Source organism: Lissotriton helveticus, chromosome 4_2 (genome assembly GCF_964261635.1).
Source record: "Lissotriton helveticus chromosome 4_2, aLisHel1.1, whole genome shotgun sequence".
Lineage (NCBI taxonomy): Eukaryota > Metazoa > Chordata > Amphibia > Caudata > Salamandridae > Lissotriton > Lissotriton helveticus.
The window spans coordinates 120,440,616-120,462,115 of NC_136064.1; the positions used below are offsets into that span (position 1 = coordinate 120,440,616).

The 21,500-nt window shown below is 43.5% G+C and overlaps 1 protein-coding gene across 1 annotated transcript in view; it reads left to right on the forward strand.

Moving 5' to 3' along the window:
- LOC144752082 (nicotinamide N-methyltransferase-like) overlaps window positions 1-17,077 on the forward strand; it is a 42,017-nt gene extending 24,940 nt beyond the window's left edge. Inside the window, exons 2-3 of the mRNA XM_078640032.1 lie at window positions 1,843-2,050; window positions 16,386-17,077. Of these exons, the coding sequence (XP_078496158.1) occupies window positions 1,843-2,050; window positions 16,386-16,821 (644 nt within the window). The 3' untranslated portion in view covers window positions 16,822-17,077. The remainder of the gene's footprint in view (window positions 1-1,842; window positions 2,051-16,385) is intronic.
- The last annotated feature ends 4,423 nt before the right edge of the window (window positions 17,078-21,500 follow it).

Below are 21,500 nucleotides of genomic sequence, written 5' to 3' on the forward strand. Positions count from 1 at the left end.
TCCTCAACATCTGCTGTTACTAATTTTGGATTTGGGAAATCATTATGGTCAGGCTCTTTCAGTAAAAATAGTTCTCTGCATTTAGCTTTAAAGAAAAAGATTCTCAAGCGCCCCCCCTCATTATATGTGAGAGCAGCAAGGGAATATGACAAAAGAAGTCAAGCTCATTGGGACTCAGAGAGCTTACTGACAAAAGCAAAAAAAAAACAGGCTTCCAAGCTTTCTGAGGAAAGAGAATGAAAACTTCTAAGAGATTTGAAGACAAAACAAGAATTACATCATGATCTAGGAAACCAAAAATAAATAAAGACCCATTAAACTGCTACAGAAAACCAGGACTTGTCAACTATTATTTATTGACCTAGAAAGCGCAAGAGTACTTACTGTGACATATTTCATAGCACAACCCATTAACTCCCAGATCCTTGATAAACTATCCGAAAAAAGTATCACTCCTAAATAATTGTCTTTCTAATCAATGTCTTTAACCTCTTGCATGCTGCGCAAACGTTAGCGCTGTGCAGGAGTTTTTAACAGTGGGAGGGATTTGGATGGCCCCAGCCGTCGTGCGCATGATGGTCGGGTGCCGTCATGAGCATGCAAGGGGTTAAAAGTGTTGTAAATAACTTCAAACACAAAGGCTTCCCTGATTAAGGCTACTGTGGGCTAAAACTGGTTTCAGGTTCAACTTTCACTACCCTCCAACTAGTAGGTAATCATATCCAATGGCAAGATAAAAATTCAATAAACAAATGAGGCCCTTGCACATTTCAACTATAAATTCAAGGTCGTTTTTGAAAGGCTTTTCCCACTCTTAGCCTTTTCTGACCTCATCCCTGCCTAAGTTGCATTACTTTCCTTGTGACTATACCCTAATTCTTCCCCTCATGCTCCCCCTCATCCATTGCTCCCCTCTTTTCTCATATACCTTAAAGGGCAGTTTAACAGCTCCCATTTTCCTCCCACATCCACTGTACACCTGCTGGTTAGTAAACTCAGTCAGTACAGGAGATCCATCGGATTTGATAGGATTTGTATTTCGGTGGACAAGATATCCGTCACCGTGAGACAGAGTATCACGCTCGCTGATATCTAAATTAGGTCCTCAGTCCTATTCTGTCCCCCTTTATTGATAGCTTTCCCTACCTAATTGGTTTCCTTCTCTAACACATTCCGCTACAGAGCAAATACTTCCATGAAAAGAGTCTATCATCATGACCACTCTATCCAGACACACTACGGGAGCTCCAGAGTTCAGAGCTTTAACTTATTAAATGTGTCCTAATATTTCTGAAGTGGAATCTTATTTAGTGTACCATGGCACTTTTCAAAAATCTCTGGAATGAAATGCTTGCTATACTGTCTGTCTTTCCCCCTATGACACAAAGAGACCTCTGAACACGTATGACTAGGCTACCCTTATTGACAATAATCTTTCTGAAGTGACACAATTACCTTCACTAATTCTACTTCAGAAAATGATCATGTACACCCTTGAATCCAAGCTCAACCCTCATCTGTTCTCTTCGTGATCCTTTGACAGGATAATCAAAACCCACTAACCCCCACTGAATATTGCAGCTGAAACATATGAAAGGAAGGGATACCCTTCCAACGTCCCCACCATCCACACACTGCAGATGAGTTCTACATAAGACACTGAAGACAACCTAGATCTGGGGAGGTTAAGAGGGTCAAAGGAGAGCCTGAGAGGTGACATGGAAGACTCATGTCACATGAGAAGAACAAACATATAATGATATGATGTTGTACTGGACATTTATATTTGTTCTACTTTGCTGATTTTGAATTTACTGAAGTATAAATGTTTATTCTAAACAGGTCAGGTGAAAGGAGACTCATTGATTGTTCTTTCCATTGGGCCCTTTGTCTACGACCCTCTTCCAATCTGTGAATATTTCAACGAGATTACCTTTGCCTGCGCAGATGACAAGTCCATCCAAGAGGTACAGAAATGGTGGAAGAATGAGCCTGATGCCATGGATTTCAGTTCCATTATGGAATGGATTTGTGATCTCCAGGGAAGTGGGTAAGGAATTTGCTCTACATTAACACAGCCCTGCTTTGCTTTCCTATTAAATGGGGAAAATAACGATTTTGACATCCCAGTTAGAATTGTAAAAGAAGGAATACAATAGGAAATAATCTTCTGTGTGCTATACTTTGGATTCAACAACTCAGTTACACAGATTCGGTGATAAATCAAAGGCTCACTAGGCTAACCTTCGTTCTGTTTTGTCATAACTTCCTTCGTAGAATAGCTTCAATGCCTTACCAAGTCATTTCCAGATCTTGATTTCAAAAGTTTTCATCTAGTTCCTCACTCTGACGTGTACCAGTATATATCCTGCTAAATTCATATGCTCCGACTGTGTAAAAACTGTTTCACACAAGTGGGAAAGGAGAGGATGTTTTAGATTGTTGTCTTCCTCCTTACTTTATAGTGACCATAACATAAATATACCCCCCCTCTTGGCTACTGAATATTTAGGGGATTAGGAGATTACCATGTTATGGCTCTAGTCTCTTTGTTTGATGGTTTTGATTTTTCACTGGATTAGACATTTAGCACTTTTACTCGCAGTCATACATCCACCTGTCGTATGACCTGCCCGTCCAACATTTGGAAATATGAGGGTCCAGATGAGTGCATGTTTTTTATCATCAACATTTTCATTATGTGTTGAAACATGTCAATGATAAAAGACATTGACGTTCTGAAGTGTGCACCTCTTATTTTATTTGCTTGATATTAAAATCATGCCAATAAAAACAATTTATGGACCTCTCCATACACAGTCAAAGTTTAGACACAAGGTGTAGTGTGAAATATAATACCTGGCAGTCTTAGAACTCCCAAACTGATCTCTTTAATGAACCCCCAAACAGACAGACTGATAGATTGGCAGACTGTTAGAAATTAGGGCTCAAATTGGCAGAGGTATACACCCTGTCAGAGAAGGGCACATCCTAGTCAGAGTAATTAAGACACCCTCCCTAAATTAACCTGTGCTCACCCTCTGGTAGCTTGAGCAGTCAGGCTTAACTTAAGAGCAATGTACAAAGTATTAGTGTAATACTTCAAACAGTGAAACAATGAAAAGAAAAGAGAAAAATCCACACAAGGTTAGAAAACCAGATTTAATGTATTCAGCAAAATGTGACAAAAACAACAAAAATTCAGTAAGCAGAACTATAGTTATTAATTTTTAAAGAATAGCTGCAAATATAGTGCTTAGAAGCATAAAGTGTCAACTTGGAACATCTGGTCAATCCAAAGGTTCAGGCCAATCAGGATGGAGCATGGGTAGGATACAGGGACCAACCTTGTCCTGCTGAAAAGGTACCTCTGTTGGAGCATATATTGACATTGAAATGCGAGGAATAGGGAGGTGATGTGTCAATTCCAATCCCTAGGATTTGTGGGCGGTGTTGCATTTTGAGCTGCTCACTTGGAGATGTGTCGTCATCGTGCAGCACCAGATGTAGGCAATGCTTCAATATTCATGACATGCAAGTGAAGCATCCGTGCCAAAGATGTGCAGGTTCCAGCAGACGCAATAATGACAATGCATTGATTTTGAAGATGCAGCACAAATAACCTACTTCAACCACCCAGGACTGGATTAGCACCACTCAGAAGGGTAGGACTCACAAGTGGCAGAGAGCAGGTGCTATTGAAGTGCTGCTGACCTTCGTTGCTGTCCCTGAAACTCCAAAATAGGAAACAAGCACACACATCATTGGAGTCACTTTGAGTTTAAGTGGTGTAGGTCCAAACCTTCTCAGCCAGGCAGAGAGGGCAGCAGGCATGTCAGCCACAGCAGTTCTTCCAAAGAAGTCCAGCACAATGAAAGTCCATTAGTAGCCCATCAGTCCTTCTTCCTGCCAGAGTATCCACAGGCCCAGAACTATATTTAGTTGGTAGGGCGTGGGGCAATGCTCCAGCTCTCATACCCACACGTGCCTTTGAAGTGTGGGACACTTGAAAAAGTGACATTTGAAGAGCAAAAATTCCTACCTTCCAGCCCTGGGCTCCAGACTCACTTCAAGGAGTTAAGCAATCCTTTGTGTGGGAGCATGTCAAAGCACAATGCGGTGTGTAAGCTCTAACACAGATCATAGCACATAAGTACCTTTGGAGCAACTAAGTACTATTTGTAAGTGACAAGCTAACTCACATATAACCTTATGGTTTCTACAAAGGTACAAGTATGGATTAGTGACTGTATGGCCCTTTTAAAGCTAGCACACAGGAAGGTTAGATCTACAGAAGAGCCAATAAATACAAGAGATAACTAGTCCTACAGAACTCATTAATGTTAAATTCTAGTCATTTGCATTAGTTGTTCATATACAAGCTGTGCTCTGAGGGAACCCTTTTTCCTTTCAAGTACATGTAAACCACTTAGCTTTCTTATACTATGGTTCAGAGTTTTGCTCTAGGAGGAGGATAAGCCTTTAACATGGGACAATAATTTATGTCTGGATTGGATGTCTTTGAGCGTATCAATTCCAATGAGGTACACCACCGGGGGTTCATCTTTTCTCATATTTATCCTCCTCTTTTAGGGGCACTGCACCCAAAGACAGGGGATTCATCATCAAAACTAACTCTCTCTAAAAATAGGACTATGCTTAAAGACAATTTTCAAATTATAGGAGAATGGCTATAAATTCTGGTGTAGGATGTCCCATGAAATTCTACAAAACAGGAGGTGAGACAAAAAGTCTCAATTAATGTTAACACATGATGACATAGTAGAGGTAATGTTGTCAAACAAACCGATGGCTGGCAGGTAGACATTTTTTAAAAGTTCCCTTGCAGAAACTTGATAATTTCACCACAGGATATTGTACCTAAAAAAGGTCCGGGGGAATTTAGACTTAACTAAAAGATATCAACCAATGTTATTTTGAAACAGCTGGGGCTTTATCATGATGGGCTTTTTGTAAACACACTATGTGGTTGCTGTTTGCTTTTCTAAAAACATTGATACATTTCTTAAAGTTCTCTGTTAGCCTTAATGCCATTTTTTACAATCCATCTATAAGTTTTCCACCGGTCACCTTTGTATTTTAAATAGCTCAACACATTATAAGACTTGAAAACAGGCAACCTAACTATATTTAGGACTAGAACTTTATCTGAAGATATTCAGGGACAATTATCCAGGAGGATAATGTAGATGCCTGGAGTTCTCAAAAAGTGAGATGCCCATGTAAAAAAACTGATGTCATTTGGATATATAGATCAACAAAATATAAACACAGAAAACAGGCAACCTAACAATATTTAGGACTAGAACTTTATCAGAAGATGTTTAGGCAACAATTTTCTAGGCGGATAATATAGATGTTTTCTAAAAGTGAGGTGCATATGTAAAAAAACTGATGTCATTTGCATAGGTAGTTTCATGAAGTTTCCAGTGAATCAATATTTTAGAATTCAAGGGGGTAAAATGGTTGCTGGTATAGAAGTTGGCTGACAGATCCATTCAGATGATGAGACAGGGATAATCTTTATCTGTGATCAGGAGAGCATTGTCTATGATTTGTAAGATAGGTGTCCTGTGCTACAGGGTGTCTTAAGCTGGATTCGTGCAGGGAATAGGTACTGTTGGATTTATATGTTTTAATGATTCTGTTTTCATCATCATCAAATTAATGACCAACCCATTAATTATGAAAATGGGCTGACCCGTCAGCAATAGTGTTACCACCAAAAGCGGAAAACGCTATCTCACCCAGGAATTGATGGAGAAATGAATAAATACTAAATAATTGGATCACCAGACATAATAATAATCCATACGATGTACATATACATATGAGTACACCTCTCTTAATACAATCACAGAGTATTACATAGTTATACCAAAAATCTAGCCTACCTGGATGGGTATGTCTCTCGCTCCAAGTATCGGTTCAAATGACTAAGTAGAAGATATGATAGTCCAAACTCCAGTGTTAATATAGTAGAAAGCCTATGAATAACCACAATAGGCCACTTCAGAATATTATAGGAAACATCACAGTTTTTTATATATATGAAGTTTGCAAGAAAGCACATAGGTCTACCGTCACAGTGGAAATAAAGCCAAGGCAACTCTACCTGATTAGAGGTCTTGAAGTGTCTAAATGTATATTCTCTTTAGTAACCCAAATAGTAGTCCAACACAATATGGTCGAAATCGTAATAATATTCATAACCTAAACATGGTATAAGGAAATACACACATCACACACACAGACAAAAAGTCTAAACTCGTCCTGTACATATCTCAAAACAAATAATATCCGTGATTAAATTACCGGACACAAAGGCTCCGTGCTGATTCGAACTGGAACAGACAATGGGCAACTATAAATCACAAAAGCCCTCTCGCAGCACTTCGAGCCCACAGTTAACGTAAGAAAAATTATATATCCTAAAGCAATAATAAAATACGAGGGTTTCTATCAAGATATAAACCCTGGGGAAATGTGTTTAAACACTTACCACTGCGATGGGGCCATATGCGCCCATGGACCGATCTCCGTCTCTGACCGGGACCTGTTTGATTCACGTGTCAAACATCCTGGGAGGAACCGCCATATTTTTGTGTTCCACCCGCTCGTATTCTTGCGTCATAACCCGCGCGCACTTGTATGACTTGAGACGCAGTCAACAGTGCATGTGGAGCGGCCATTTTTGAACATGTCCAATGTGGCTAAAGATAAGTATGCAAAAAACAACAAGTGATGGACTGAATGTGGATCAATGTCACACACTCCCCCAGTCAAAAGATCTGGGCCCAAATCCATCGTCCCTTGCTCATTGCACCATCAGGATTCAAGCAAGCCGGGCCGAAGACGGCTGTAATGCCAGAAACCGGTCCCCGGAAGCTTGTTTCCTTCCCAGTGTAAGAATTGGCTTTTGTAGTTTGGTTTGCCCTGTTCCCATCATGCACTGGGACAGGAACAGACTAATTTGCATACAGCCAGGTTCTGAAACTGGGATGGTGCAGTGAGCTAAAAAACAGTGTTGGATCTAGCCCTGATCTCTTGACAGGGTGAGAGTATTCTGCTTAATTCAGAGACTCTGTCCCTCACCACCCCTTGTTGTAAATATTTTTGTCCACCCTAAGCGTGGAAGGGTATACTCAGACGTGAGTCCCTTGCTCATTGCACCATCAGGATTCAAGCAAGCCGGGCCGAAGACGGCTGTAATGCCAGAAACCGGTCCCCGGAAGCTTGTTTCCTTCCCAGTGTAAGAATTGGCTTCTGTAGTTTGGTTTGCCCTGTTCCCATCATGCACTGGGACAGGAACAGACTAATTTGCATACAGCCAGGTTCTGAAACTGGGATGGTGCAGTGAGCTAAAAAACGGTGTAGGATCTAGCTCTGATCTCTTGACAGGGTGAGAGTATTCTGCTTAATTCAGAGACTCTGTCCCTCACCACCCCTTGTTGTAAATATTTTTGTCCACCCTAAGCGTGGAAGGGTATACTCAGACGTGAGTCCCTTGCTCATTGCACCATCAGGATTCAAGCAAGCCGGGCCGAAGACGGCTGTAATGCCAGAAACCGGTCCCCGGAAGCTTGTTTCCTTCCCAGTGTAAGAATTGGCTTTTGTAGTTTGGTTTGCCCTGTTCCCATCATGCACTGGGACAGGAACAGACTAATTTGCATACAGCCAGGTTCTGAAACTGGGATGGTGCAGTGAGCTAAAAAACGGTGTTGGATCTAGCCCTGATCTCTTGACAGGGTGAGAGTATTCTGCTTAATTCAGAGACTCTGTCCCTCACCACCCCTTGTTGTAAATATTTTTGTCCACCCTAAGCGTGGAAGGGTATACTCAGACGTGAGTCCCTTGCTCATTGCACCATCAGGATTCAAGCAAGCCGGGCCGAAGACGGCTGTAATGCCAGAAACCGGTCCCCGGAAGCTTGTTTCCTTCCCAGTGTAAGAATTGGCTTTTGTAGTTTGGTTTGCCCTGTTCCCATCATGCACTGGGACAGGAACAGACTAATTTGCATACAGCCAGGTTCTGAAACTGGGATGGTGCAGTGAGCTAAAAAACGGTGTTGGATCTAGCCCTGATCTCTTGACAGGGTGAGAGTATTCTGCTTAATTCAGAGACTCTGTCCCTCACCACCCCTTGTTGTAAATATTTTTGTCCACCCTAAGCGTGGAAGGGTATACTCAGACGTGAGTCCCTTGCTCATTGCACCATCAGGATTCAAGCAAGCCGGGCCGAAGACGGCTGTAATGCCAGAAACCGGTCCCCGGAAGCTTGTTTCCTTCCCAGTGTAAGAATTGGCTTTTGTAGTTTGGTTTGCCCTGTTCCCATCATGCACTGGGACAGGAACAGACTAATTTGCATACAGCCAGGTTCTGACACTGGGATGGTGCAGTGAGCTAAAAAACGGTGTTGGATCTAGCCCTGATCTCTTGACAGGGTGAGAGTATTCTGCTTAATTCAGAGACTCTGTCCCTCACCACCCCTTGTTGTAAATATTTTTGTCCACCCTAAGCGTGGAAGGGTATACTCAGACGTGAGTCCCTTGCTCATTGCACCATCAGGATTCAAGCAAGCCGGGCCGAAGACGGCTGTAATGCCAGAAACCGGTCCCCGGAAGCTTGTTTCCTTCCCAGTGTAAGAATTGGCTTTTGTAGTTTGGTTTGCCCTGTTCCCATCATGCACTGGGACAGGAACAGACTAATTTGCATACAGCCAGGTTCTGAAACTGGGATGGTGCAGTGAGCTAAAAAACGGTGTTGGATCTAGCCCTGATCTCTTGACAGGGTGAGAGTATTCTGCTTAATTCAGAGACTCTGTCCCTCACCACCCCTTGTTGTAAATATTTTTGTCCACCCTAAGCGTGGAAGGGTATACTCAGACGTGAGTCCCTTGCTCATTGCACCATCAGGATTCAAGCAAGCCGGGCCGAAGACGGCTGTAATGCCAGAAACCGGTCCCCGGAAGCTTGTTTCCTTCCCAGTGTAAGAATTGGCTTTTGTAGTTTGGTTTGCCCTGTTCCCATCATGCACTGGGACAGGAACAGACTAATTTGCATACAGCCAGGTTCTGAAACTGGGATGGTGCAGTGAGCTAAAAAACGGTGTTGGATCTAGCCCTGATCTCTTGACAGGGTGAGAGTATTCTGCTTAATTCAGAGACTCTGTCCCTCACCACCCCTTGTTGTAAATATAAAGATAAGTATGCAGTACAGAAAATTGACTGCATTATAATTGAGTGGTGCCCAAAAACTTTGTGATAATTATATTGTACTCGTGGTTCACGAGTGGTGCCCCTGGACAGAGGGCATCTGGTTTTGAAAGTGGCACACTGAACCTATTTCGGAAATAATATTATTATTCTTGGTTGATACGAGATTGGTGCTATATCTTGGTGCGTTATATCCACTGTCCACTCTATGGTTCTTAATCATATCATTTTGTTAGCACTATTCAGCCCCCTAACTTCAGTCAGCCCCCTGGCGAATAGGTGAAGTTCAGGTGTAATCCAGAGCCTTCTCTAGAAGGCCAACATCCTGAACCGTGCAATATCCTCTATTGATTGGCAACCAAGATCTAACAGCAGGGGGATACGCGGAGTTGAGTTGGGGAGGCCCACGATTGATCTCAAAAATGTATTCTGTGCCAGGGCTAGATGGCACAAATTACTTGCTCCCCATATTTCGGCCCCATACAGGATTGCGGGAATAATTTTCATGGTATACATTTTGACAACAGGGACTATAGGTTTGGTGATTGACTGCCTGTGTTCTTTTAACAGAACTCCACCTAGCTGGGAGTGTTTCAACACCAATAGTTTCAGTTGTGGTGACTGTTGTATTATAACGGCGATTGGGTTGAGCGTTAGCAAAAGACATTGAGTTCCGTCCTTTATCTTGACATTGGGTGGCATCCATTTTGTATTTACGGCGGCCATTTTGTCTGCCACATATTGCCTCGTGGCGACCACGTGCGTTGTCCTACCTTTCTGCTCATGGCCTTTTGAATCTGCCCGGCAACAGTCTAATAATAGCATCTCTGTGTTTGCCGCTAACCGTTAGGGTCTACATCTGCTAATGGTTAGCCCTAGAGTGGAATGTGTTAGCCGAGACCCCAAGATTGTTAACTCCTCCCACTTATTGATTCTGCTTCTCGATATTACCTTATATGAACATAAAATGTGCTCTTGTGCATTGTACCGCCTTCTCTCGAGCCCCTGTGTGGGTATAAATAAACCATGTGGTCAGTAGCCCTGTGTGCTACTTCTTATAGTGCCGAAGGGTACTGTCTGAACTTTAGCACCATCCCATGAGATGTAATAAACTATGTGTTTTGCAATTCCAGTTTCCATGCCAACTTATTCCTTTGGGTCTGAGGACTTCGTGCGCAGAAGGGAGAACGCCTAGCACTAGCGGGCCAGGCTGAGGCCTGCACGACAGTGACCAACTCAATTTATCGCTAAAGGTGACTCCCTTGTAGGTGAAGACGTTAGTCTGCTCCAAGAGTTTCCCGCTCATGAAAACTCTTGATGTTACGGACCTTGCCCCATGGAGAACCATAAACTTAGTCTTCTCAACTTTAACCACCAGTTCATGGTCGCAGCAGAACTCCTCAAAACGAGACAGTGCCAACTGTAGCCCCTGTCTCGTCTTGGATAAAATCAGCGTGTCATCTGCGTACATGAGCAGGGGGACCCTTTGACCTGCTAGCATAGGCGCATCCATTGAGTAGTTGTCAAAATACCGCACAACCCTATTTATAAAGAGTGAAAACAGTGTGGGGGCCAGAAGGCACCCTTGCTGGACGCCCTTCCCCAATACAAATTTGTCTGTAACCTCCCCTGGCTTCCTCCAGCAAACCTGAGCATAATTGGAGGTGTGAAGCCTAACCACTAAGGAAACCAGTTCCTTAGGCATCCCCAAAGCCAACAGGACATCCCACAGTTTGGATCGAGGGACTCAGTCAAACGCGGATTTAAGATCCACAAAAGCAGCAAAAATCATACCCATACCCACCATAACCTCCTTCCAGTAAAGCAGGACAAATCTAAAGGCTTGATCCAGTGTCCCCATGTGGGCACAAAACCCGGCCTGTAATGGGGTAACAATGCACTCTTCGAGCATCCAGGACTGGATCCTACCCAGGATCACTCTCGCTACAATTTTCTGTAGGGCGTCGATAAGGCTTATAGGCCTATAATTAGCCGGGGCAGAACGATCACCCTTCTTATAAATTGGAATGATTTCCGCCCCGCCCCAAGAATCTAGAATCGGCGCTCCCCCTGCAATCGCATTAAGACGGTTCATAATGTAGAGGATCCATAGATCGAGGTCCTGCTTAAATAAATCAGCTGGGATGCTATCTGGCCCAGAGGCCTTGCCACTAGGGATAGCCATCATAATTACCTCTACCTCTTTAGTACTAAAGAGCAGGGGTATAGCTGGGGAGTTAAAAGTGGGAACTGGTGCCTCACTAGCGTTGTTATTCTGAAATTGGGTTTCAAAAAAGGCAACCCACCGCTGAGGTTCAACATTATTATTCGGAATAATTGATCGTTGTTCATTTCCCCATTTTATCAAATCCCAGAACTGAGTCAAATTCCTACCTTTCCATGCTGACAGCAAATCCTGCCAGCGCCCCTAGTCCCAGTCTCTCTTTGCCTTTCTTAAGGAAGATTTATAAACCGATTGAGGCTGCTTAATAGTACAATGGTTCCTTGACTTAATGGCTGCCACTAGAACCTTATGGGCAGCTCTACATGTCTCCTTGTACCAGGAGTTGGGTGTAAGATTGGGGATCTTTCTTATTGGCTTGGTATTAATAAAATAATTTGTTAGCCCTGTAAAGAGCTTTCTATGGATCCTAATTAGGTTATCATTAAGGACCTCTTGAGAGCCGCATTCGTTCAGTTCCTTTAATGACCCAGAGACTAGAGCCCTAATCCCTTGCACTTTCCTATTATCAAGGGCCACCTTTGCCCAGCGTACCCTTCTCAGGTCGTTAGCCAAGTTTACTTGGTTTACTTGGTTACAAACTATGTCAGGTTCGATGGCAAGTGAGCTACAAAAGCTCACATCGTTCAAGGAAAGGACCAACGGATTGTGATCACTTTCGGGGCGATTTTGAACTACATACGAATATAGTCGATCCGACTTTTAGAATGCCTATTGTCAAAGGTCGCCACTCCCAGGGCATCAGACGCTGTCCTACTGTTAACCGCCCTATGACCCCATTCCAAGCACAGCCCTTTAAGTTGAAGGGCAGCTTCAGACCATTTTTTTGATAGGCAAGAGGTTCAGTTGAGGCACACCCCAGATTTCATCCACCTCAACACTGAGCCTACTATCTTCCGTATCTAGTGGCTCAAAGCAGGTATTAAAGTCATCTGTAATTACGAGGTTAACGTTAGGAGGTCCTACAGTCAAAAATGACTCCAGGGCGATAATAACCTGTGAGGACCTTCCGCCCGGTTTCCCCCTTGCATATACATTAAGCAGCAGTTAGTCAAGGCCTTTAGCAGATTTGACTCTAATGACTTGAATATCCGGGCTATCCAAGGCTATCTCCTCTACTGTGATCCCCTCAAGCTGCCTTACCAAAAACGTAAAACCACCCAGAGGTCTTCCTCTATGACCTCTTAATGCTGGTTTTGAAAAGTTTAAATAGCCAGCATGGAACACAGGATTATTAGACCATGTTTCCTGGAGGTCCAGATATCAACACCCTTAATATAAAGAGATCAATCATCAGAAGCTATCTTAGATTGCAATCCAGCTATATTCCATGAAGCAAGAACCAAGGGAGACCTCTGAGGAGCAGAAGCAGCTTGCTCGGTGCTAGCTACATTAGCCACATGGTGTTCAGTGGGCATCGGAGCCACGGAGGTTAAAAGAGTGGGATGTACATTTGTGACTGATGGAGTGGGGCAGCTGGGCGTCAAGATGACCCCTACTCCCTCGTCACAAACCCCCCCTGCTAAATCCCCGTGAGCGCACAACCCCAGTCAATCGATCTCTTCAAGGGAGGAAAGAGCCTCATAGCGATATTGAGCTGAATTGAAAGATCATGCCTTAGGTAATCGTTCATCGGGCCACCAGCACCCCTCTGTCTAGAGAAACTATTTTGCTTATAAAAATAGCCAAGGGGAAGAATGCCAATAGCGTCTCTATCATGTGGGGCATGGCTAGCCATCTCTAGTATGTGACGGACCAGGCCGGGGGACCTGAAGCTCAAGACTACACAGTCACCCGGCATGGACTTTGTGGAATATCCGACCCAATCAATGCGTCTAACCATTTTGAACTAATGAAATAAGGCTTCCTCTATTCCCGTTTTTTTATTCAGAAAATCAAGGGCCTTATTTTTAAGGGTTGACCAGTGCTCATAAGCACCCTGTGAAAGAGGGGGAACATTAGCTAAGATGACTGTAAAGGGGGTAGCTTACGGTGGTAAGTGGAGGTAGGGACACTTCTTTTCCCGAACAATATTACTAAAGTTATCCATCCTCTATCTCAGGTTTCCTTCTAGTAGTCAGGGTCTTATCCACACCTTCAGCGGGCTCAAGTATACTCCCAACCCTCCCAGCTTGGACATCGCCTCCCCCCATTATCTGGGCGTTTGCCTTAGAACCTCCCTGGTCCCTATGTATTACCCCTACTTGAACGGCTGAGGTGCTAGCTGAAACCTGGATACCAGGCGTTGCCTGGGTCACTTGTTGTGGTTGAGCCAACGCCGATTCAATTTTGGATAATCTAGAGTGCACCGAGTGTAATCTTTTCAAAAGTGGCTCGAGTAGGGCAGCCAGTTGGTCTTTTAATAAATTGCAAATATCGTTTTTAGTTAGCGGAGGATTATTGGTTGACAAAAGGGGGTTAGCTGAAGGATTGGAGTTTTGGTTGCTGAAAACAAAGACTCCACTTGGGCCCTTGGGGGCTGGGGGAGGCAAAGGGGTCTTAACACCTAGCCCTTTCCTTTTTTTATTGGGTGGGTCCCTAGTAATAACACCCGTAGCCTTCATCCCTCTAGATGTAACCATAACAACACTACATGCAGAACTCACAGACTGGGGAGTGGTCTGTTCAGGGCTAGTAGGGAGCAGAATAGTTGACATATGCGGTGAGTAAATACTTGTTCGAACAGTATAGGGGACTATCTGGGTCGGGGGTAACTGGGCACATGGAAGGAAACTCCTCCTGGAGAGGGAGGGATCAAGGGAGAGCCTGCGTTCTGTAGCCTCAATCTTATGAATTAATACTGATTCTGCCCTTGTGAGAAATGCGTCTAGCGTCCCACCACCCTATCTCCCACTCTCCTTTTATCCATAGTACAGGTTAATACAGGTTAGAAGCAGTTAGAGCAGACAATAACAATTGTAGTCCTGTAGTCAGCCCTCTGCAGCCAAATGCAGCAGTCCAAATAAATTGCTTACTGTCCAGGAGATGCGAAGTCAGGGGTGCAGCCCAACCCAGCCTCGTCTGGCCTCGGATGGCCTCGGACGGTCCCGCCCTTGTCCCGGGCTTCTCCCGCGCAGTGGAAGAGGGAGATGTTTAAATAATAGCGGTGCGAGGGGCGTTCCTCTGATCCAGGCACAGGTGTGGGTGGTGGAAGCCTCCTGGGACTTCCAGTCCTTGTGGCATCTCCATCGGTGTGCCAATATGGTTCCCAGCAAAGCCTCCGTGCAGACAACGCAGAACCAAAACTCCTTCCTGTCCTCGAGTACCAGCACAAGAGCCGTGCAACGTGGCAAGGTTTTGAACGCTGTCGTGCTGCGGGAGCGTTCCTCTGACCCAGGCCCAGGTGTGGGGGGTGGAAGCCTCCTGGGACTTCGAGTCTTTGTGGCGTCTCTGTCGGTGTGCCAATATAGTTCCCAGCAAAGCCTCCGTGCAGACAATGCACAGCCAAAACTCCTTCCTGTCCTCGAGTACCAGCACATGCCCCATACAACGCTGCGGTGAACGGTTAGGTAATTGATGGTCCAGAAGTTGATACATCAATCAATCAGCATTCTTATAAAACATGATTACTCACACAAGAGGGTCTCAAGGCCCTGGTAATGTATAAGTAGTTCAGTAGAACAGCCAGTCTTGAGGTCCATCCTGAATTGTGGCTGTGGCAATGATTTCCTGACAATATCCTCAGGATTTAGTGATGGCTGTCTGGTGAGGGTTTCTTCAAGAGTGGCAATGTTATCAGAGATTCTGGGACAATTATTTGATTAAGGAACATATTTACAATGAGTAGGGTTGATAAGGTGTCTCCAATGTGGGTGTTGTTGCAGAACCAGTATAAATATCTTTATGGATATGGCTTTGTTGGATTTGAGGATATCAGTGAGGTCTGAAACAGAAGGCATATGCAGGCAAATCTGCCAAGTAACCTCACCCGCTGCCTGCCCTGTTTAGTTTTATTTTTAACTGTTGTGCCACGCCACTCAGCACTCTGAACTTCCAAGCTTGGGGGAGGGGTTGATGCAGTAGCAATTGTGGTGTGGTAAGGGTCCTCCTCCTAATGCTGCCTGTGTCTGCACCCATTCAGAAGAAGTCCATAGCTCTGTCCATTACCTTCACCTCCACTTGCACCCATATCTGCTCCTGGTCACTTTCAATGTACTTAGCTATTTTCAACCGGTCTTATTAGGGCTGGATTCCTGGAAAACACATCCCCACCGGAATTGGAATCAAATTCGACTGGCCACCAAAAAGCTTCCCCTGCTAGATCAACCGTCTACAACATAGAATTTAGTAAACCTTAGAAATTCCCATAAAAAACTAAGTTTATGGTGACCTTATAGTTAGGCTCACAAATTACACACACAAACCCATGAAATTTCAGCAGTTACAGGTAGAGTTATCGCAATAAACTATAACTCAAGTCTCTTAGATTTTGCTTTCATTCAGGGTGAGGGATTTGAGTGGATGGGAAGTTTTATTGATGGCGATGGAGATGACTGCTCCCACACAATGTGTGATGTAGACAGAAGGATCAGTGTAAACATATCTTGCAATGACCATATTTTAGTAATGATGGACCTTTTTCACTTTGCTTATGTACAGTATCCTATGTTATGTCAAGCAAACCTCTAACTCCAAAAAGCAAAACTGATACCAGCATTTTTAATAGGAATTTATGGAAAGCAGAAATTCAATGAATAGCTGAATGTACTAGTAGACAATAAATCCGTGATACTCATTGCTCTAGAGAAGTGCAGGATAGAAAGTCCACAGCAGAGGCTCTAGGAGCAGCCATCTTGAAAAGGTTTATACATTTTTCCATAACAGCTATGAAGATGGTTATCTTTGCATTACAAACATGAGTCAGTTAACAATTAAAAGCATATTAATTCCTTTTATCTCTTTGTTTTAGTGAAAAATGGACTGAGAAGCAGCAGATAATGCAAAGAAATATCAAAAGAGTCCTGAAATTTGATATCATGAGCTGTAACCCTTTCTCTCCCATTATCCACCCCCAGGCTGACTGTCTGCTCCTGGCACACTGTGTGGAGCACTTTGTCACAGACAAGAAGTCGTACTGTAAAGCTCTAGAAAATGTTTCTTCATTGATAAAGCCTGGGGGTCATCTCATACTTTTTACAATATTCTATGCAACATTTTTCATGTGTGGAGACTTCAAGTTTCCACTTTTCTGCTTGGATGAGGATATTATGAAGGATGCTCTCAAGGGGGCTGGTTTTGTCATTGAGGAAAAGTACATTAATCCTCGTAAAACAGAAACTTTGTACAGTATAACTGATTATAAATACTTTGTCATTTTAAAAGCTCGCAAAGAACATACAATATAATATTTCAGTAAATAAAGAGGAGACTTACTAGAAGCAAACTGATGAAAAGGTAAGCTAGGATGAGAATCAAATTAATGTATTTTGTCATTTCCCAATGATATACTTTCTTTAAAATTATAATAATTCCTTTAAAATTGGAGTGCAATGCTGCTAAAACATCAAAGTAGTCCATCATGCTGGACAATGTTGAGTAAGAATAGTGAATAAAGCTGTTACCGATTATTTGTTGCATAAATACAATCAATAAACAATGATGTCATCCTAACTCCTGGACATGACTTTTCTTTCAATGCTTCTCATTCCTGGTGTTTTTTTTTTACTCTAAACCCCAAGGATCTGGATCCTCGTGCAGAAATAATATTCATAACCAAGAGGCCTGAATGGGTACCACTTCTCAGGAAACTGTGGGGCAGATTTATGATAACTGGCGCATCCCCAGGGATGCGCCAGTTATTTTGCGCCGCTGCTCCGCCACCCATGGTGCGCCGCATTTACAATGCTTCAGAAAAGGGGGTGGTGATGAACAGAGTGTCTGAATTAAGCAGACCACTCTTACCCAGTCCAAAGATCAGGGCTTGCTCCATCACCGAACAGGGCAGACCAAACTACCAAGCCAATTGTTCACCAGAAAGGAGACAAGCTTCCAGCGTGGAAGGGTATACTCAGATGTGAGTCCCTTGCTCATTGCACCATCAGGATTCAAGCAAGCCGGGCCGAAGACGGCTGAAATGCCAGAAACCGGTCCCCGGAAGCTTGTTTCCTTCCCAGTGTAAGAATTGGCTTTTGTAGTCTGGTCTGCCCTGTTCCCATGATGCACTGGGCCAGGGACAGACTAATTTGCATACAGCCAGGTTCTGAAACTGGGATGGTGCAATGAGATAAAAAAACGGTGTTGGATCTAGCCCTGATCTCTTGACTGGGTGAGAGTATTCTGCTTAATTCAGAGACTCCGTCCATCACCACCCATTGTTGTAATTAATTTTGTCCACCCTAAGCGTGGAAGGGTATACTCAGACATGAGTCCCTTGCTCATTGCACCATCAGGATTCAAGCAAGCCGGGCCGAAGACGGCTGAAATGCCAGAAACCGGTCCCCGGAAGCTTGTTTCCTTCCCAGTGTAAGAATTGGCTTTTGTAGTCTGGTCTGCCCTGTTCCCATGATGCACTGGGCCAGGGACAGACTAATTTGCATACAGCCAGGTTCTGAAACTGGGATGGTGCAATGAGATAAAAAACGGTGTTGGATCTAGCCCTGATCTCTTGACTGGGTGAGAGTATTCTGCTTAATTCAGAGACTCTGTCCATCACCACCCATTGTTGTAATGCATTTACAATGCGGCGCACCATGGGGCAAAAACGGCACAGATGCGTGACGCATCTGTGCCTTAAAGGTCGCGACGCAGCTCCAGCAAGGCTCGGGGGTGCCCCATCTATACAATGCTGCGTCAAGACCTACGCCTGCTTCAAGCAGGCGCAGGGTTTTGACGCAGCATTGGCCTGAAAGTGACTGAGTGAAATCTTATAGATTTCATTCAGCCACTTTTGCGAGGCGCACCTGCCCCGGAACGCCCACCCTGCGCCGGAACGCCCACAAGTGGCGCAGGGCTTTACAACGTGACGCATCTGCCTAGATGCGTCACGTTGTAAATGGGTTGTAGGGATGCGCCACGTTTACGCCGCAGTTGCGTGACGCAAACGTGGCGCATTCCCATCATAAATCTGCCCCTGTGTCTGTATTTGACTTTAACTTCATTTTAGCTCTATGAATAAAATGACATTAGGGGAGGTTAAGCAGGGTGACCATGCACTCATGCTTTCTTTAAATGTATTATTGAAGGTAAGAGGTCAGTTTATTCTGCTTCAGCCAGTGGCATATGTTGAAATTCATTATTTTCAAACTCAAGGCTTCAAACATAAGACTTGGAAGAATTTAGGAAGGAGGAAATGCTATGATGATGTTTTCAAGAGTGATCCAATAGATGGTGTCCTGTTTGTGTGTTCTGTTTAAGAACTAACTCAGTCTAACCATAGATTGCTGCTCCCAGCCCATGAGAACTCTGGGTGCATTGGGACCTAACATAGGAGATGGCCAGCCCATGTACTTCAAAACCTCTCATGATACAGTTTGGGAACAGAGTGAAACCAGTGGCCACACTGTGGCTGTGGCCACATCCTGCACAGAAAGCTCACTGAACTTCTTTCTGCCTGGAGAAAGATCAGGTTGTGCATGGGGACGGGCTACAGGTGATGGGCAGCCCATGTACTTCAGATTCTTCCCTGCAGTTAAAGCTTAATGGACATCAGTTGTACAAATTCACCTAAATCACTGCCACTGCCCATGACCATTGACTCTGTCTAACCATTCTGCCTGCCAAAACAGATGGAGAATTCAAATTACGCTACAAGTTGTGGTAAATATTTTAGTAATTTACCTTGATCGAAATTTCTATATCAATAAGGTTAAGTATGAAGAGCAGAGTCCGTGGTGGTTCGAATTCAGGGTCTTTATTCAGTAACTCGAGTTAAGGGAGAGCTCCGTTACCTGAGGAGGATCGGAAGAATCTCTAACTTTATTATCGGAACACATTGTATTTATACACAGAAAAGAGGAAGGAGCTTCCCTTTAATGCAGGCACATGTCATATGTTGCAATAAAACAGAAGTCATGACTAAAGAAAAGAGCCTGCGTCATGAAAAGAGGAAACATGGTAGAGGAGATGAGGCTGCATCATGAGGCTACGTCATGAAAAGAGGAAACATGGCAGAGGAGATGAGGCTGCGTCATGATTAAAATGAGGAAGCACAAGAGAAACAGAAATGAGGAGAAGTAACACTAGGCTGGTTCCTTAGATAAGAGAGAGATGGTTGTGACAGGATGTCTGTTTGTCGTGTTTCAGCATTCAGGGGGTTCTTCTTCTCGGAATTGGTTGTCGTGGTTTAGCAGAACTGGGCCTATTTCTCGGAATCGGCCTGATTATAGGGAAATGGTTACAAATGGAGGGGGGGTCTTGTTATCGGCATCGGCTTGACCACAGGAATGTACGTTTTGAGTGAGGAAGCTGGTTCTTGGAATCGCCCTGACCATAAGGATGTACCTTTGAATTTTAGGGGAAGGAGAGTGTGCGTGATCGGTTTTTGCTCGTGTGCTCGTTTTCCGGCATGATGGGCTCGGGGACGTGACTGAAAGGGTGTATGATGGTACATAAACTACGAAAAATAATCATTTTCCACAGAGTGCACAGCATCACCATCACTCGGGTTTCCCAAAATGCAATTGAGCACAATCAGTAATTAATTCCATTTGCATAATCTTTATTTTGGTTAAAGCATCTAACGATGGCTTTCTCTTTTTGTAAGCAATCAAGGGCATGCTTCTTTTATACTTTGCTTTTTCCTGTTTGTATTTTAAGCAGCATATTATAATAATGTGTTGTAGTTCATGACTCTCCCTATAGACCTACTTGGCCTTCAATCAGGTGTCTAACTGCATTCGAAATGAACAGTTCAAGTGGAGATATAAAGAAGTAAGGTAGTTTTGATTTGTTAAAAAAACTTATAAAGGCACTGAATTAACAAGGTTAAATTGGAGTTATACATAGGTTTTCTGAAAATTAGAAAATGGTTTCATTTATATATAACCCATCTAGTATAACTCAGATGTCATTAGCCACGAGCCCCACTCCACATTTCCCTACTTTTTACATGCTTATCAATCCTGTGGGACCCCTGCATTCTGGAACCCACATGAGTCCCTTGGGTGACCCCGCTATAAAATGAACAGTGGGAAGGGCACACCCCCCACAAAGACCACAGGGTCAGTGTGCACCTATTCTGCCCCTTTATAGTCTTTATTTTAATTTTGAAAGACACAGAGACCCAGCCCAACTCACCTCTAATGAGAGACAAAACATAAAAAATAAATGTTTCTGCTGTCATTACCAATCAGCCAGATAGATTCCTTTGCTAAAACAAGGCAGGTATCTGTTGCCTACACCAGAATCAGTGCATTGCTCCTGCTGTGAGACCAGAAGTATGGGCATCACTTTTTCTGTATAGTTTGGCTGAAGCAGAGTAGGATCTGCTTCTTATAGTTACCCCCATGTTTTGCTGATCTATCACTGTTTTCGACTAAGACTGAGATCCTGCTATTCAGGACCCCAGTCTATCTGCGTTCTCCTCTAAGTTGAATGCATGTACTGTAGGTACACTTCAGATTGGATACTGGGGTACCCTTATCAGTCCCTAGTATATGGTACATCATGTACCCAGGGTATAGATACCCCAGAGGCCTCCCAGAAGCTCAATAGCAGAGAAGATGGGACCCCCTCAAAAGTTAAATGTGGCCAAGGAACAGAGGGGAAGAGAAAAAGCATCAATAAGAAGAATTGTTCCAACAAGGGCCATAATCTTCAAATACTGGTATACATCCCATTCTTAGTTTAATCTCGGTGACAGATACACAACAATCATTTTTATTTTCTTCAAAGATATAAAGCTTTTTATTTTTCAATTTGTCAATTCTTTAGTTTTTTTATATTTTTTCATTATACTTTAACTCATAAGACACATTTTATCACAGTTACAGTTTATAAATATATTCATAGTTCATACAAAAAAGAGAGAAATATAATATAACAATAAATATATACAAAAAACAACACAATATACTTCAAGTAAATA